Here is a 17,083-nt window from a genome sequence, read left to right as displayed (position 1 = left end):
TCCTTTGTTTTATGAGGAATTATTAAGCAATTTGGGTCAATATTTCTTGGATTTGAAAGAATGAGAAGTGATCTCATTGAAATGTGTGAAATACTTCAGGAGTTTGGGAGAAGTATTGTTTTCCTTGGCTGAGGCATCGAGAGGCAGGGGTCATAGCCACAAAACAAGGGATCACCCACTCAGGATAGAATTGGGAACAAATTTCTTCACAAAGGGAATGCTGACTCTTTGGAATTTTTGCCCAAGAGGCTCAGTCATTGAGTGCATCAGAATTTTTTGGATACTAACGCCAGCAAGGAAGATGGGGTTACTGATTTTTTTGGCTGCAAAACAACAAATTTCATGTCAAATAGGGCAGTGATAATAAACTTGATTCTGAGTGGCAAAGCAAACATAGGAAGCTGAATGACTTCAAAGTTTAGCGCGCCCACCCAGGACATTCTCTCTTCTCTCCCTTCCCACCAGGGAGAAGATGCTGAAAGCATGTGCCACCAAGCTAGAGGTCAGCTTCTACCCTGTTGTTATCAGATGCTTAAACAATCCACTTGTAAGATAAAATGGATTCTTGACTTCACAATCTGCCTTGTTATGATCTCCCACCATATTGTCTACCTGTTGAAGGGACTTTTCAATTCCTTTTGCCTTATAATTGTATTTTTCTTGTACATATTTCCAATCTCTAAGACACTCACATTTCCTCTTCTCATCTCTTTCTGACTGTAATCTTTTCATATTTCTCCTTTAAATGTTCATACTGGCAGACATTTCCTTCAATTATCTTACACCTTCTTTCTGTCCGACTCTATTTCCATGCTAAGGATACCTCTGACCACACTATCTCTCACTCGTGACTACCAGTACTGTTCCTTTCATGTCAACAGAGAATACATGAAAATGGAATTGAGTATCACTGTCACCCGCAGCAGATGAGCTGAAGGTGGTGGCAGGCAGTGATATCCATTAGTTAGGGGTTGGTGTCTCCATGATGGTTGGTTGACTTTAGGGTGATTGAATGCTGAGAAATCTTTTGAAAGTTTGTTAATAGTGATACTATGTCTCTATCGGTTGATCCCAGTTACATAGCTCTAGGGTTTGAATGGTTCAAGACACATTTGAACACTTCAGTTGTGAATCAATAATAATTGGACACTACAGTCCTACACCTGTGCATTATCAACTAGGTACCCCTGTTCATTCGGTTATTTTTTCTGTTTTGTTTGCAGAGAGGAAGATTTATTATGTTGTCAACTTCAGACAGACCAATTTAAAAGCTTGGTAAAATCATTTGGAAAGTGGGTAGAAGCAATAAATAGCAGGATTCCAGTTATTGACTCAAGCCTTTCAACAGAAACTCTTCAAGGACATGTGTCTGATGTTAAGGTGAGTAATTTCAGGTTACTAAATACTTCTGGGTAAATTCCAACTGAATCTGACTGAAAGGCATTCAAACTCTTCGTATGTGAAAGTATTTTCAAATTCCATTTCTATTAGGACTATGATTAGTTTGTAGGCATTGTCTCACTTTGCTGGGCTTTGTACTCCAGTGGAGATGGTGTCTCCCCATCTGCCCAAACACTTCTTAATAGGTTTGTAAACTATGGCCAATGGTAAAACGTCCCAGAAATGTTGCAAAACTAAATTTGAGAACAAATCACCAGTTAGGTTCAGGGAAAGTCTTAAAGATGGCGTGTATGAAGGAGGCATTCCAGAACTTGGGCATAGAATCGTAAAGGCATATCTACCAGTAACAGAGGTGTTCAAGTTTCCCAAGGCAGAGTTCCTGCCCTTTGGAACATTGGCCTCTGGAGAGTATAATGGTTAATGTCCGTAATTTCCAAGTAAATAAATTATTTAATAGTGGGATTAAATGGTCTCTGTGTACACTTTGCATTCTTGTATTCTATTTCCTTTGACAATGTAGCTGAGCTGCAGTCCAGCTGAATTTGATACTGGAGGTCACATCAGGAGCCAGTGACACCTTTGGTGCTCATGATGAGCCCCTGGTAATTGTTAAAATGTAAGTGTGTGTGCAGTGGAAATCACTTCCAAAATATTCACACAAAATCAATGACGTATCAGCATACCCATCAGCATTTTAAATGCAGGGGACCCTTTGTGAAGCTGATATGGATAATATATCCAAAGTGGATGAATTTGCAGGTCTGTCAGAAAAAGGTAGGGGCAAGAATGCACTGGAGCAGAGAGCCTTCCAGTGCTGTGATACTTTAGCAAAGGTTTCCAATTTCTAAAGCATGTCACAATTCCATAATGAAGCGGTATACAACATTAGCTTCTGCCCTGGTCCTTATTTCTCTTCGAAGATCATTAAGGAAAATAGTGGGGAAAGCTTGCCCTCGGATGGTCATTATAAATTGTTAGCTTTGAAGAAACCGTGGGGTGGAAGCAAGGCTACACTTGCGGGCTGCCCCCAGCACGTCCTCGGACTGTGTTGGTTGTTGATGCAAACGACCCATTTCACTCTATGTTTTGATGTATGTGTGACAAATAAAGCTAATCTCTAACTCTTAACCTTTGATTTAATTATTCACCGATCATCCTTCCTTGAGATGATCAGAGACTCAGGCTTTTGTTTCCCACTCACTTTTTCACACGAGAAAACTGTAATCGTATAATGTTAAAAAGTGTGCAATGTTGTATTTTATCAGGTCATGTGTGATGAGTGGGCTGAGAAAGCTTCTGAGGTTCAGGAAGTTAACCAGAAAGGATCGGCGTTATGTCACTTGATCAGTGTGCTGGTTTCTTCTGCCACGTCAAGACCAGCACTCAAGTCAGGTAAGGTATTGACTTTTAGAACACTATAGCATGGTACAGGCTCTTCAGCCCCTGATGTAGTGCCGACCTCTTAGTCTCCTCTAAGATCAATCGAACCTTTCCCTCCTACATTTTTCTCTCATCCATGTGCCTATCTAAGAACTTCTTAAATGCCCCTGATGTATCTGCCTATAACACAACCCCGAGCATGACATTCCATGCACCTACCTGCTTCTGTGTAAAAAAAATGTCTCTTGCATTCCTCCCTATACTTTCATCTAATCTCCCCGAAAGTATTCCCCCTTGTGTTAGCCTTTTCCACATTGGGAAAAAGGCTCTGGCTGTCCACTCTATGCCTCTCATCATTTTCTGTACCTCTATCGAGTTACCTCTCATCCTCCCTCAGTCCACAGAGAAAAGCTTCTATCTTGCTCAACATATCCTCATAAACCAATGATTGCCTTTTTTTCCCTTGAGTATTTTAAAACACCCTGAATGCATTTTAAAGTAATTAAACTACTTATTAGTTTGGTGACCAGGATAAAGATTGTGTGTTGGAATTTTCAGATTCTTGTTCACATTTCAGCAGGCAGCTTAATGAGGTGTGATACCAGTGATGCATGTAATGTTGTGAATGGATTGTTGCCATCCCAGCTTATAATGGGAATGCCTCCAGTTTGCTTCACCTCCATTTGGACTGACCTTCCACCATCTCTCAGTCAATACCAATGTGTTTAAATCAATTAAATTTCCAACCAAGATGCTCATGATTTCTCCAGTGCAACTCTGATATGAAGCCTATATTGTATGGAGTTTTAATTTCATGGATTTGTGGCTAAGTAGGTTGCTTCAGTTCAAATTAAAAATGTGTTAAGATTTTAATTAAATATAGAAAGGTCATCACTCTGTCACTAATATCCTGTAATTTAGCATAACATATGAAAGCTTAATTCATCACAGTTTGGAGGAATGATTTTAGTTCTGCTTATTTTTTCTTGCCTTCACATTTAGACCATAGGAGCAGAATTAGGCTATTTGGCCCATCGAGTCTGACCTGTCATTCCATCATGGCTGATTTATTACTTGTCTGAACTCCATTCTCCAGCCTTTGATGCCCTGACTAATCAAGAGCCTATCGGTCTCCACCTTAAATATACCAATGATTTGGTCTCCACAGCTGTCTCCATAAGATCTGATTAAGGGCTACATGGATGTTTTCTCTTGTTACAGTGTGATCAGAAGACTTAAAGGGATCAGAACCAGACTCTGAATCAGGCTTTATTATCACTGACATTTGTCATGAAATTTGTTGATTTGTGGCAGCAATATAAATGCAATACACAAAAAATTACCTTAAATTGCAATAAGAAATGGAAAAATAAGTAGTGCAAAAAGACAGTAAAAAGTGAGGTAGCGTTCATGGATTCATGGTCCATTCAGAAATCTGATGATGGAGGGGAAGGAGCTGTTTCTAAAACATTGAGTTTGGGTCTTCAGGCTTCTACATGAGGACATGCCCTGGATGGTGAGTATCCATTATGGTGGATGCTGCTGCCTTGAGGCATCGCCTACTGAAGATATCCTCAATGGTTTGGGAGTTAGTGCCCATGATGGAGCTGGCTGAGGTGCGCCTGCGACCATGTTTCCACGTGTGGTCTTCCTTTCCCTTGAAGGCTATTAAAATTTTAACAATAATTAAAATAGACAATGAAGACACAACTTTCCTACACCTGACATGCTTTATTTTGTGTTTACTACAACTCAAATAACAGGAATTCTTTACCTCAATATACTGCTCTGCAGGTCCACAGGTGGTGAATGGTGCGGGAGAAGTCTCTGATGTCTGTGATTCCAAAGGTAAGGAAACCACTTTTAAGTAACACAATTATAATCCAGTTTTGTAACAAAACCAAGTACAATCAAACTATATTAATTTGGAATGCTTCCATGGTGCCAACCTGAACTCTTAATATTCAAGCACACTTTTAATTGACTTATTTCTAGATGTTATACAGTAGAATAATAAATTATCTAGTGAACCCTGTAAGTTTCAAGAGAGCGCAGGAGACTGAGGTAAGTGAGTGTCAAGGGAGAACAGGAACTGGGGCTCCAATGTGTGAAATGTGTTTGGGAACTGCGGCTCCAATGTGTTAAAGACATCATGGGAACCAGGATCTTGATGTGTTAATGGGTGTGTTGAAATCAACAGCCAGTGAGCCAGATTCCAAACCATCGGAGCCAGACAGCAGATTATTGAAGTTTTGCTGTAGTGGAAGTTTTGGCAGAATTGCAGTTGTAGCTGTTACACCGCACAGTCCATATAATTCACGCACAACACATAAAGTAATACTACCACAAATAAATTATCAAGTAATAAAATATTTTCTGGAAGATTGACATTTAGCATAAGGTGCATTTCCCACACAAGTTTAAAAAATAAACAATATAAAACTACTTGTGCTTCATACGTGATGAGACCTGGGTGGTGGCAGGGAGTTCAGTAGTCTCTTTTTCAGTATTTTTATTAGTTTCTACATAGAAGAATACAAGAAGGTATATATAAAGGTTAAAAAAAACTACCAATTACATTATCTCTATTCATAATAACAATCTCATTACCCCATATTCATGTAGGTTAGTCAAAGTTAAATTGAAATAAACTAATTTATTACAAAAAAAGTCTAACGCCTACCAAGACCGAAACTGTTTATTGAGGAGAAAAAAAAGGTAAGATACCTTCTCATATAATAAAAATTAATAATAGCCAACATCTAAATTTAAACAATGAATTGAGGGTTATGAAAGTTTTGAAAATAATTCTGAAAGGGTCCCCACAATGTTTGAAAGTCTTGACGAGATTCAGAAATTGAACAACGAATCTTCTCTAAATCTAAACATGACATAACGTCGCTTAACCATTGAGCATGAGTAGGAGGAGAAACATCTTTCCATTTAAACAAAAGCGCCGTCCTATCTATGAGAGAGCTACAGGCCAAAATATGTAAATCAGATGTCTTCAGCTTGATATCTTGTCCTGCAACAATACCGAATAGGGCCGTCAGAGGATTAGGCTTAAAATTGACTTTGAAAAGTAAAGAAAAAGTTTGAAAAACTTCCTTTCAATATTTTTCATGGACAAGTCCAAAACATATGAATTAATGAAGCTTCTCCATTATTACATCTGTCACAGTAGGGAGATATATCCGAATAAAAACGAGATAGTTTATCTTTAGTCATATGGTCTCCATGTACCACCTTAAATTGTATGAGGGAGTGGCGAGCACATAGCGATGAAGTATTAACCAGTTTAAAAATTTCATCCCAAGTTTCCTCAGATATTGATGTCTGTAAATCTTGTTCCCAGAGATTCTTAATTTTGTCTAAAGGAACATTCCTCGTCTCCAGTGACATACTATAAATATTAGATATTGAACCATTATGAAAAGGTGTCAAATTAAAAATTACGTCTAGTAAGTTCTTATCTGAGCTTATAGGAAATGTGCATAATTGAGGTCTTAGAAAGCCTCTGATTTGTAGATATCTAAAAAAGTGAGTTTTGGGTAAGCTATATTTAGCTGACAATTGCTCAAATGAAAAAAGATTTCCTCCAACAAACAGATCCCAAAAACATTTAATACTCAACCTGTCCCATTCTTTAAAAACTAAATCAGTCATGGAGGGTTTAAAAAAATTAGAATAAATGGGACTAGAAAGGGAAAAATGTCAATAAACCAAAATGTTTTTTAAATTGTATCCAGATCCTCAGAGTATGTTTAACTATTAAATTATCAGTTACTTTACTTACAAATAAAGGAAGTGAGGATCCAAGAAGAGAAATAATGGAAAATATATTAACATAGTTTCTAAAGAAACCCATACCGGACAGTCTACATGATTAAAATCATATAGCCAAAATGTAAGATATCGTATATTAACTGCCCAGTAATAAAACCTAAAATTAGGTAAGACTAAACCTCCTTTTGAAGATAAACTTTATTTAAACGAGGATGTTTATTTTTCCATATATTGGAGGATAAAATAGATTCAAGAGAGTCAAAAAAAGATTTAGGAATAAAAATGGGTAAAGCCTGAAAAAGATATATAAATTTAAGTAGAATATTTATTTTATTAGAATTAATTCATTCATCAACGATATTGAAAGAGGTGACCAATTTAATAATATCTTTTTTACATGGTTCAATAAAGTAAGAAAGTTTTCTTTAAACAGGTGTTTGTAATTCTTAGTGATTGTTACACCCAAATAAGTAAGTTGATTCCTTACAATTTTAAAAGGGAGATTAGTATTAATTGATACCAAATTATTTAAAGGAAATAATTCACTCTTACATAGGTTCAATTTATATCCTGAAAACTGGCTAAAACGGGAGAGTAAAGAAAGTACGCAAGGTTACGAGGTCGCAACATTAGAGATAAAAAGCAATATATCATCAGCGTAAAGTGAGATTTTGTGGGTGATACCTCTCCTTAAAATACCACAGATATCATTAGATTCTCGAAAAGCAATGACAAGTAGTCTCAGTCTGGAGGAAGAAGCTGTTTCCCATCCTAACAGCATTTATCCTTATGCTGCAGTACCTTCTGCCTGATGGTAAGGGGGGGGGGAGGTCAAAGAGATTGTGGAACAGATGGGAGGGATCCTTGAAAATGTTAAGGGCCTTTCATGTGCAACATTCCTGATAAAAATCTCAGATAGGTGGAAGAGAGACCCTGATGTGGGGTTCTTTGTGGTGGGTTTGATAACATTCTTTGTGGTGGATTAATTTGTGTGCAAAAGGTTACATCACCATTGGTGTGGTGGTTGCTGCATAACTGAAGCCCTATTGGGTTGTTATTGCACTGCAAAAGAGATGATTGACCAATCAGCTTTGGAGGATGGTTGGTGACATCATCTGAATGAAGTCTGACCTCTCGATTCAGAGTTCAGGATCAGCATCAGGTTTATTGCCACAGACATATGTTATGAAATTTGTTGTTTTGCGGCAGCAGTACAGGACAATGCAAAAAAAATTACTATAAGAAATATAAAAAATAAATAAGTAGTGCAAAAAGAGAGCAAAATGTTCAATAGTTCCATTTAATATCAGAGAAATGTATACAATGTACATCCTGAAATTTTTGTTCTTCACAGACATTCATGAAAACAAAAGAGTGCCTCAAAGAATGAGTGACAGTAAAAACATTAGAACCCCACAGCCCCCCTACTCCCTCACCCAAGCAAAAGCAAAACAACGACACTCTTCTTCCTCCAACCGCATCAGCAAGTATCAGCACCTTCCACCCACCAAGCAAGCAATAGCAAAGCCCCCAATAAAGACCATGATCTACAGTACAACAAAAACTAATTCAACATACCACAGACTCTCTCTCTCCTCAATAAAGGGAGAAAAAGGTGTCCCCTTTCACAGCAAGAGGGAGACATAACTAATCAACTCACTGATATATGCTGTTATAAGTCTGTCATGCTGCTTTCTTTCTAAGTTCTCTGCCTGGAGAATTGGCAAAAACTTTCTCCCTCAGCGCGAGAGAGAGAGAGAGAGAGAGAGAGAGAGAGAGTGTCATTTGCAAAGTACAGAGCATCCGACAGCTGATCCGCTGTTTCCGATGTTCCGTTTACTCCTGCAACGTTTCAGTGGGTGGCACCAACTTAGAATCAGCCCGTCCGCGGGACGGCGAAACCCCAGAACCCCGAATACGTGCTCATCTTATAGGCCATGTCCTTGGGATATCGAAAAGCAGCCGGTCTTGAGACCCCTGTGAGCGGGTCCCACCGCTGCAAAGAACCGAAGTCTGAGTCTAACTCCAGGTCAGGGTCTTCAACAGAACCCCAACCACCATGAAAAGGGGAAAAGAGAGACATCAGAGGTAGAAATTAAGCTGATGTTGTAGATGAACACAAAGGAGTCGCCATTGAGCACCATCATAACTGCTCCTTCAACTCTGAATTACTTTGAGGTAGTGTTCACGGTCCATTCAGAAATCTGATGGAGGAGGGGAGGAAATATTGAGTATGTGCCTTCAGGTTCCTGTTCTTCCTGACACTTCCGTGTCCAGTGAACATGCAGTTTACTCCCACACGCTTCCCGGTGGATTTATTTCATTTTATTTAGAGATACAGAGTGGAGCAGGACCTTCCAGCCCACTGAGCCACACCACCCAGCAACCCACCAGTTTAATTCTCGCCTAATCACAGGACAATTTACAATAGCCATATGACCCATTCACTATTACATTTTTGGACTCTGGGAGGTAACCAGAGCACCCTGGAGGAAACCCATGCGCACGCGGGCAGGAACTTGCTTCCAGAGGATGCTGGAATTAAGCTCCGAGCTCCAGCACCCCGAGTCGTAACAATGTCGCGCTACCCTCTACACTACTGTGGCATGGACGTCCAGTCTTGTAACAGCTCATGTAATCATGTCTAAGCGATGTTAGTGGAAGGTTAAATATTTCTCAGGAAGTGTTGTCGGAGTGTTCTCCACTTCAGAACCTCTTTTTACAGCCACTTGATGAAGCTTCTGTCTACAATAATCAACAACAAAAGCAAATACCTCACACAATGTATCTGCTGCTCAGCACTGCACCTACTGATTCAGCATAGGTTACTACTAAGCTGGTCCTTAACCAATCATTTTCAGAGTCTGAAGTGTTTCCGTGCTGTAATTATTATTTGGTTATATGGGTGAATTACTTGCTGACTAATAGAAGAAATACACAGCGTTATCAGAACTGGGAGTCAGTACTCCTTGGCTCACCTCACTCTCAAACTTTACTGACTTGTTAGAGAGGTGCAAGGTGATAAAAGGCGTAGATGGAGAGGATGGCGAGAGACTTCTTTTCAGGGCAGGTGTGGCTATTATGAGGGGCTATAATTTTAAGTTGATCGGAGGAAAGTATGGGGGAGATGTCAGAGGTAGGTTTTTCACACAGAGAGTGGTGAGTGGGTGACACTTGCTGCCAGGAATGATGGTAGACACAGGTACACTGGGGACATTAAGCGATTCTTAAAAAGGAGCATGGATGAAAGAAAAATGGAAGGAGATGTAAGAGGAAAGGGTTGGATTGATCTTCGAGTAGATTAAAAGGTGAGCACAACATTGTGAACCAAAGGGGCTGTAGGCTGTTGTGAGGTGGACTATCCTATTTGCTCCTATTAAATGGATTTGTAGAAATATTGATTCTATTTGATTTATTCCATTTTCCAAACCATGTTTGATGTAATGAGTAAATCCATGTCCATCTATTCATCTGTTACAGTCTTGATTTTAAAATCTGGACAATGTATTAACCTGCAGAAGACGTAGTTCTAACAGGGGATAAAAGAACCTGTGACTTCAGCAGAGACAAGCACTAAAATCCATTCAAAATTCAGTTCCAGACTATAAATTGCTTTCATATTTTACAAACCCAGCCAGCTACATCCTGGGCACTAGCCTCCCCACCATTAAGGACATCTTCAAAAGGCAATTCCTACCTCAAAAAGGCAGCATCCATAATTAAGGACCCCACTACTGAAGATGCATACTCATCGTTATAGTAACATCTCCTCCATCATCAAATTTCTGAATGGACAATGAACCCATGAACTCTCCCTCACTATTTTTGCACTACTTATGATTTTTAATATGAATGTTTCTTATTGTAATTTATAGGTTTTTAATGTATTGCCCTGAACTGTTGCTGCAAATTAACACATTTTACAACATAGAGTCTTGGCATATATAAAAAAATTCCATAAAGTGAAGATGCTTTCAAAAATAATGAAATTAAAAGTTTCTCAATATCAAAAAAAATTATAAAGAGCAATAAATAGTAAAAAAAAATCAAATCAGTATTTGGTGTCACTACCCTTTGCCTTTAAAATTGCATCAGTTCTCTTGGGTACACTGTCGAGCAATTGTATAAGAAACTTGGCTGGTAGGTTGTTCCAAGCATCTTGGAGAACTTGCCACAGTTCTTCTGAGGACTTTGGCTGTCTCACTTGCTCTTTTTCTCTTCAGATAATCCGAGACAGCCTCGATGATATTGAGATCAGGGCTCTGTGGAAGCCAAACCATTTGAAACCAGATTTAAAAAATCTAGAGTGCCTAAGAATTTTGCACAGTACTGTACGTTGGTGATAATAAACCTGATTCTAATTCTGATTCAAAAAATAGGAGTCATAGTAAATCTTGGGCCTATTCAGTTGTAGAAATGAAAAATACAGTTGACTTTCCAAGATGTTTTGAGTTGAAATTCATAAATTAGACCCAACTCACTTCTTGTATGTGTAAAAGAGGGTATCTGTCTGATATTAAAATAATGCATTTGCCTTGCAAGTATATCTTATCAATTAGTTGAAATATTTTTCCTCACTGTAGAGATGAGCGCTATCCAACAAGACCTTACAGATGTGAAAAATCAGTATGAGGAGGTGGGGGCCTTGCTGAAGAGCAAGGAAAGTCAGCTAGATTCTATGCTGGCTCAGAGGCAGCACACCCAGGAGGAAGCCTCGTTGGTCAGCGACTGGCTGGAATCAATGGATAAGAGAGCTGCATGCTGGGATACGTTGCCAACAGAGAATGAAGCTGTAAAGGAAGAAATTGAGCAACACAAGGTATGCATTCATGCTGATGTATATTATTTCAGGCTAAGTATGTCAAGGAATGGTCAAGTGGAGAGGGTCCAGAGAAGGTTCACTAAAATGATCTCAGGAATGAAAGGGTTAATGTAGGAGGAGCGTTTAATGTTTCTGGGCCTGTACTCACTGGTGTTTAGGAGAATGAGGGGAGGGTCTCATCAAAACCTATCGAATATTGATAGACCTAGACAGAGTGGATGTGCAGAGGATGTTGTCAACAGCGGGGGAGACTAGGGCGAGACAGCACATCCTCAGAATACAAGGACATCCCTTTAGAAAAAAAATGAGAAGGAATGTTTTAGCCAGAGGTGGTAAATCTGTGGAATTCATCGCCATGGACAGCTGTGGAGGCCAAGTCACTGGGTATATTTAAAGTAGAGAATGATAGGTTCTTGATTAGTAAAGGTGCCTGTCAGATGTTACTTGGAGAAGACATGAGAATGGGGTTGAGAGGGATATTAAATCAGCCATGATGGAATGGTGGGACAGACTCGATGAGCCAAATGGCCTAATTCTGTTCCTATGTCTTGTGTTATGTGGAGAAGGCAGGAGAATGAAGTTGAGAGGGTTACAGTAGTGGGATTAGTAGGAGATAGACTTGAAAAACGTAAACCCAATGCTGGTTGGAAAAAACCCCAGCCTACTTTTTGAAGAGTGAATCAAACCCATTAATGTGAACAAGGTTTCTTTCCAGAGACATAAAGTACAGATCTTATTGAATCCTGCATCTCCTCTCAGGATTTTGAGAAATCCCAAGTGATATTTTGGCAACACTCACAACACGCTGGAGGAACTCAGCAGGTTGGGCAGCATCCGTGGAAACAATCAGTCAACGTTTTGTGCCGGAACCCTTGGTCAGGACTGAAGAGGGAAGGGGCAGAGGCCCTATAAAGAAGGTGGGGGGAGGGTGGGAAGGAGAAGGCTGGTAGGTGCCAGGTGAAAAACCGGTAAGGGGAAAGATAAAGGGGTGGGGGAGGGGAGGCAGGGAGGTGATAGGCAGGAAAGGTGAAGGAGGAATAGGGGAAAGCACAATGGATAGTAGAAGTAGAAAGAACCATGAAGGAGGTAGTAGGCAGCTGGGGGAGGGGGCAGAGTGAAACTGGGATAAGGGAAGAGAGGGGGAGGGAATTACCAGAAGTTGGAGAATTCTATGTTCATACCAAGGGGCTGGAGACTACCTAGACGGTATATGAGATGTTGCTCCTCCAACCTGAGTTTGGCCTCATCATGGCAGTAGAGGAGGCCATGTATGGACATATCTGAATGGGAATGTGAAGCAGAGCTGAAGTGGGTGGCAACCGGGAGATCTTGTCTGTTGTGGCGGACGGAGCAAAGGTGCTCGATGAAGCGGTCCCCCAATCTGCGTCGGGTTTCACCAATGTAGAGGAGGCCGCACCGGGAGCACCGGATGCAATAGATGACCCCAACAGACTCACAAGTGAAGTGTTGCCTCACCTGGAAGGACTGTTTGGGGCTCTGAATGGTGGCAAAAGAGGAGGTGTAGGGACAGGTGTAGCACTTACGCTTACAGGGATAAGTGCCGGGTTGGAGATCAGTGGGGATGGACGTGCGGATAAGGGAGTCGCGGAGGGACCGATCCCTGTGGAAAGCAGAGAGGGGTGGAGAGGGAAAGATGTGCTTAGTGGTGGGGTCCTGTTGAAGATGGCGGAAGTTGTGGAGGATAATGTGCTGGATCCGGAGGCTGGGGGTGGTTGGTGAGGACAAGGGGAACTCTGTCCCTGTTGTGGTGGTGGGGGGGATGGGGTGAGGGCCAAAGTGTGGAAAATGGAGGAGATGCAGATGAGGGCATCATTGATGACGTCTAGGTAGTCTCCAGCCCCCTGGTATGAACATAGAATTCTCCATCTTCCGGTAATTCCCTCCCCCTCCCTTCCCTTATCCCAGTTTCACTCTGCCCCCTCCCTGAGCTGCCTACACTTCCCTCATGGTTCCGCCTCCTTCTACTACCCATTGTGCTTTCCCCTATTCCTTCTTCACCTTTCCTGCCTATCCCCTCCCTGCTTCCCTTCCCCCACCTCTTTATCTTTCCCCTTACTGGTTTTTCACCTGGCACCTACCAGCCTTCTCCTTCCCACCCTCCCCCCAGCTTCTTTATAGGGCCTCTGCCCCTTCCCTCTACAGTCCTGACGAAGGGTTCCGGCCCGAAACATTGACTGATCGTTTCCATTGATGCTGCCCGACCTGCTGAGTTCCTCCAGCGTGTTGTGAGTGTTGCTTTGACCCCAGCATCTGCAGAATATTTTGTTTACCAAGTGATATTTTGCCTGAGAGAAGAGAATCTTGTATTTGTCTGCAGATACACTGGGTAAATAATTGTGTCTAGTGGATTGCAGGGGAGACAGAGATGAGAACACTGTGACACTCCAGATTGGCATGTACATTCTCTTTATGTTCGCTAATGCTTAAGCTTGGCTTCTTTCTCATAAGAATTGTTTATCTGTCCAATAAATTACATCACTTTGATGAAAATATCTAAGTAGAAGTATGTTTAAGACTAACTATAGAAAGTTTAAAAATAGAAGAGGTTTTTTTTAGGTCTCAATACTATGAAAATTGTTGAGCCATTGGAAATTGAGGGAGAATTGAACAGTAAGCATTCCATTACTTTGCCTTTCAGGATTTTGTAGACCGTAAGACATCGGAGCAGTATTAGGTCAATCAACCCGTTGACTCTGCTCCACATTGGACAATTGCATTACATTTTCCAAAAAAAGCTTCTCATTCCACAATATAATTAATAGTTATATCTGTATTTACTGCTTACTACCTGTCCCATCCAAATAGTTGGGATTCATGTCTAATACAACTGTCTATTACAAATGTCTATTAACAGAGTTAATTGAAAACGCCTGATAAAGAGACATCTATTGCTGGATAAACCCTTACCTATATCCTTGTGCTCCCTCACTCCAGGTGCTTGAAGCTGAGTTGAAACAAAACAGTGACAGAGTTGACCAAGTGAAAAAGAAATTGACTTTGCTGCTGCAGGAGAATCCAGACTCACCAGAAGCTGGGAAATGGAGGAAGATGCTGGATTATATAAGTAATCTTCCAATCTCTCTATTGAATGAATACATAGTAGTAGCTAGACTTCAATATTACCTCTTTAACCTTTCTTTGACAACCTGAATGTTTTCATGTTTTGTCGAACAATTGGAATTCACTATTATTTTTAGATAAAATGAATAAATGTATCATCCTTTCCCCTTAAAAACTGGAATATAGGAACACAACTTGGTCAAATCTCATCTCATCCACTTAGCCATTCCTTTGAAAGGCCTAGATAGAGTGGACATGGAGAGAATGCTTCCTATGGTGGGGGAGTCTAGGACCAGAGGACACAGCCTCAGAATAGGAGGACGTCCCTTTAGAACTGAGATGGGAAGGAATTTCTTCAGCTTGATGGTGGTGAATCTATGAAATTCATTGGCACAGACATCTTTGGAGGCCAAGTCATTCGGTATATTTAATGCGGAGGTTGATAGGATCTTGCTTAGTGAGGGTGTCAGAAGTTACGGGGAGAAGGCAGGAGAATGGGGTTGAGAGGAAAAATAAATCAGCAATGATAGATTGTCAGAGCAGACTCAATGGGCCAAATAGACTAATTCTGCTCCTATATGTTATGGTCTTCTGGTCAATTGTAGCTTATTCACTTTATTCACCCATTTGATTTATAACCATCAGTGGCACATATTGGTATCAATGACATAGGAAGGAAAAGGGAGGAGATCCTGAAAAAAAGAATATAGGGTGTTAGGAAGGAAGCTGAGAAGCTGGAACTCAAGGGTAGTAATCTTGGGATTGCTGCCCGTGCCACGTGACAATAAGGATAGGAATGGAATGAGGTGGCAGATAAATGTGTTGTTGAATTGGAGCAGGGGGCAGGGATTCAGATTTCTGGATAATTGGGACCTCTTCTGGGGCAGGTGTGACCTGTACAAAAGGTTGCACTTGAATCCAAGGGGGACCAATATTCTTGTGGGCAGATTTACTAGGGCTGTTGGGAGTGCTTTGAACTAATATGGCAGGGGGATGGGAACCAGGATAATAGACCTGAGGGTGAGCCAGCAGGTTTACAAGGAGATGATGGGTGTATCATGAATCTAAGAAAGGACACGTCAATGATTGGGTACAAATGCAGACAGAGCAAAGAGTTAAATTGCACCACAGAGGCAAAATTCAGAAGGGCAAAGAATGCAGGATTGAAGCTGCTGTATTTAAATGTGTGTACCTTTTGGAATAAGGTGGACGGACTTGTAGCGCAATTAGAAATTTGTCAGTATGACATTGTGGGCATCACTGAGATGTGGCTGATAAAAGGCCATAGTTGGGAGCCTGAGAAAGGATAGGCAGGAAGGTGTAGGCTGTGGTGTGGCTCTGTTGGTAAGAGATGGAATTACATCTTTAGAAAGAGGTGACATAGGGTCAGAGAATATAGAATCTTTGTGGGTGGAGTGAAGAAATTGCAACGGTGAAAAACCATTATGGGAATCATATATAGGCCTCCAAATAGTAGCCAAGGTGTGGGGTTGAGATTGCAAAGGGAGCTGAAAAAGACATGTAGTAAGGGAAATGACACGATTGTAATGGATGACTTCAATATGCAAGGAGATTGGGAAAATCAGGTTGGAGTCAGATCGCAAGAGAGGGAATCTGTTGAATGCCTATGAGATGTCTTTTTAGAGCAGCTTGTGCTTGAGTCTCCTCAGGGAAAGGCTATCTTAGATTGGGTGTTGTGTATTAACCCAGATCTTATTAGGGAGTTTAGCATAAAGGAATCCTTAGGAGGCAGTGATCATAATATGATTGAATTCATGCTGCAATTTGAGAGGGAGAAGCATAGCTCACATGTATCGCAATGGAATAAAGGGAATTACAGAGGCATGATAGAGGAGCTTGCCCAGGTGGATTGGAGGAGGATACTGCCAGGAATGACGGCAAAGTAGAGATGGCTGACGTTTCTGGGAATAGTTCACAAGGCACAGGATAGATATATCCCACAGAGGAAGAAGTTCTCAAATGGCAGGCTAGGCAACTGTGGCTGACAAAAGAAGTTAAGGACTGCATAAAAGCCATGGCATATAAGGTAGCAAAAGTGAGTGGATGAGTGGGAAGCTTTTAAAATCCAACAAAAGACAACTAAAAAAGCAATAAGAAGGGAAAAGATGAAATATGAGGGCAGACTAGCCCATAATAAAAAGTAGGATACCAGAAGTTTTTTCAGTTATACAAAGAGTAAAAGGGAGGTGAGAGTTGATATTGGACCACTGGAAAATGATGCTGGTGAGGTAGTAATGGGGGACAAGGAAATGGCAAATGAACTTATGGATACTTTGCATCTGTCTTTACTGTGAAAGACACTAGCAGTGTGCCAGAGGTCCGTGAGTGTCAGGGAGCAGGAGTAAGTGCCATTGCTATTACAAAGGAAAAAGTGCCAGGCAAACTCAAATATCTTAAGGTGGATAAGTCACCTGGGTCAGGTGGATTACATCCTAGAGTCCTGAAAGAGGTTGCTGAAGAGATAATAGATGCATTGGTCATGATCTTTCAAGAATCACTTGATTCTGGCATGGTCCCAGAGGACTGGAAGATTGCAAATATCAGTCCACTCTTTAACAAGGGAGGAAAGCAAAAGAAAGGAAGTTATAGGCC

The 17,083-nt window shown here is 40.8% G+C and overlaps 1 protein-coding gene across 13 annotated transcripts in view; it reads left to right on the top strand.

Moving 5' to 3' along the window:
- The window catches only part of dst (dystonin), a 637,976-nt gene that overhangs the window by 404,186 nt on the left and 216,707 nt on the right, over positions 1-17,083 (top strand). For all 13 annotated transcript variants that reach the window (XM_063040140.1, XM_063040054.1, XM_063040111.1 and 10 more), the window contains 5 exons: positions 1,224-1,380; positions 2,667-2,793; positions 4,576-4,629; positions 11,151-11,386; positions 14,345-14,474. In XM_063040140.1, coding sequence (XP_062896210.1) covers positions 1,224-1,380; positions 2,667-2,793; positions 4,576-4,629; positions 11,151-11,386; positions 14,345-14,474 — 704 coding nt within the window. The remainder of the gene's footprint in view (positions 1-1,223; positions 1,381-2,666; positions 2,794-4,575; positions 4,630-11,150; positions 11,387-14,344; positions 14,475-17,083) is intronic.

The sequence above is a fragment of the Mobula hypostoma genome, chromosome 2 (genome assembly GCF_963921235.1).
Source record: "Mobula hypostoma chromosome 2, sMobHyp1.1, whole genome shotgun sequence".
NCBI lineage: Eukaryota > Metazoa > Chordata > Chondrichthyes > Myliobatiformes > Myliobatidae > Mobula > Mobula hypostoma.
Note: the sequence above shows the minus strand (reverse complement) of the source record. Positions and strands in the feature narration are given on the sequence as shown.